Genomic DNA, 1071 nt, shown 5'->3' with positions numbered 1-1071 from the left:
TCATATTTTTAATATGTGAGGAGAAAGAATGGTAAAAAACTATGGTTTTCGTTAGTATTTTAGTTGTGCTGTGATGAATAAGTAAAGAAATTCGTTATATTTTATTTGATTAATAAGTAAATCAATAATAAGGCAAGTTAGTAAATGAAAAGCTGGCTTAATTAGCTAATAACTAAGTCAAAAGCTTAAAATAACCAATTATTAGTTTATCAATCAATGAATAAATTAAATTTTTACGTTAAGTAAAGCTTCAAAGTTGTGATATTTTTGCACTAGGCTATTCCTGTGCCTAAATCTTTTGCACCCTCTGCACCAATATTATTACCACTTGAAATATAAATAAGGAATTAAATAAATATGGAGGAGAAATAATGGTAAAAAACTATTGTTTTCGTTAGTATTTTAGTTATGCTGTGATGAATAAGTAAAGAAATTCGTTATATTTTATTTGATTAATAAGTAAATCAATAAGAAGGCAAGTTAGTAAATGAAAAGCTGGCTTAATTAGCTAATAACTAAGTCAAAAGCTTAAAATAACCAATTATTAGTTTATCAATCAATGAATAAATTAAATTTTTACTCTAAGTAAAGCATCAAAGTTGTGATATTTTTGCACTAGGCTATTCCTGTGCCTAAATCTTTTGCACCCTCTGCACCAATATTATTTTATCTTGAAATATAAATAAGGAATTAAATAAATATGGAGGAGAAATAATGGTAAAAAACTATTGTTTTCGTTAGTATTTTAGTTGTGCTGTGATGAATAAGTAAAGAAATTCGTTATATTTTATTTGATTAATAAGTAAATCAATAAGAAGGCAAGTTAGTAAATGAACAGCTGGCTTAATTAGCTAATAACTAAGTCAAAAGCTTAAAATAATCAATTATTAGTTTATCAATCAATGAATAAATTAAATTTTTACTCTAAGTAAAGCATCAAAGTTGTGATATTGTTGCACTAGGCTATTCCTGTGCCTAAATCTTTTGCACCCTCTGCACCAATATTATTACCACTTGAAATATAAATAAGGAATTAAATAAATATGGAGGAGAAATAATGGTAAAAAACTA

The 1071-nt window shown here is 25.7% G+C and overlaps 1 protein-coding gene across 1 annotated transcript; it reads right to left on the bottom strand. All coding sequences in view use genetic code 6, as the record gives it.

The window, feature by feature from the left end:
- Nucleotides 1–237: 237 nt before the first annotated feature.
- Nucleotides 238–851, bottom strand: TTHERM_002653353 (kinase domain protein; the record flags this gene model as incomplete). Its single annotated transcript, XM_012795210.1, has 2 exons — nucleotides 238–495; nucleotides 581–851. Coding segments are annotated over 2 exons (529 nt in total), but the record flags the coding sequence as incomplete, so codon positions are not given.
- Between the last annotated feature and the right edge of the window lie 220 nt (nucleotides 852–1071).

Source organism: Tetrahymena thermophila (assembly GCF_000189635.1).
Source record: "Tetrahymena thermophila SB210 genomic scaffold scf_8254984, whole genome shotgun sequence".
NCBI lineage: Eukaryota > Ciliophora > Oligohymenophorea > Hymenostomatida > Tetrahymenidae > Tetrahymena > Tetrahymena thermophila.
The sequence above is the reverse complement of the archived record's forward strand: the minus strand, read 5'-3'. Positions and strand labels throughout refer to the sequence as shown.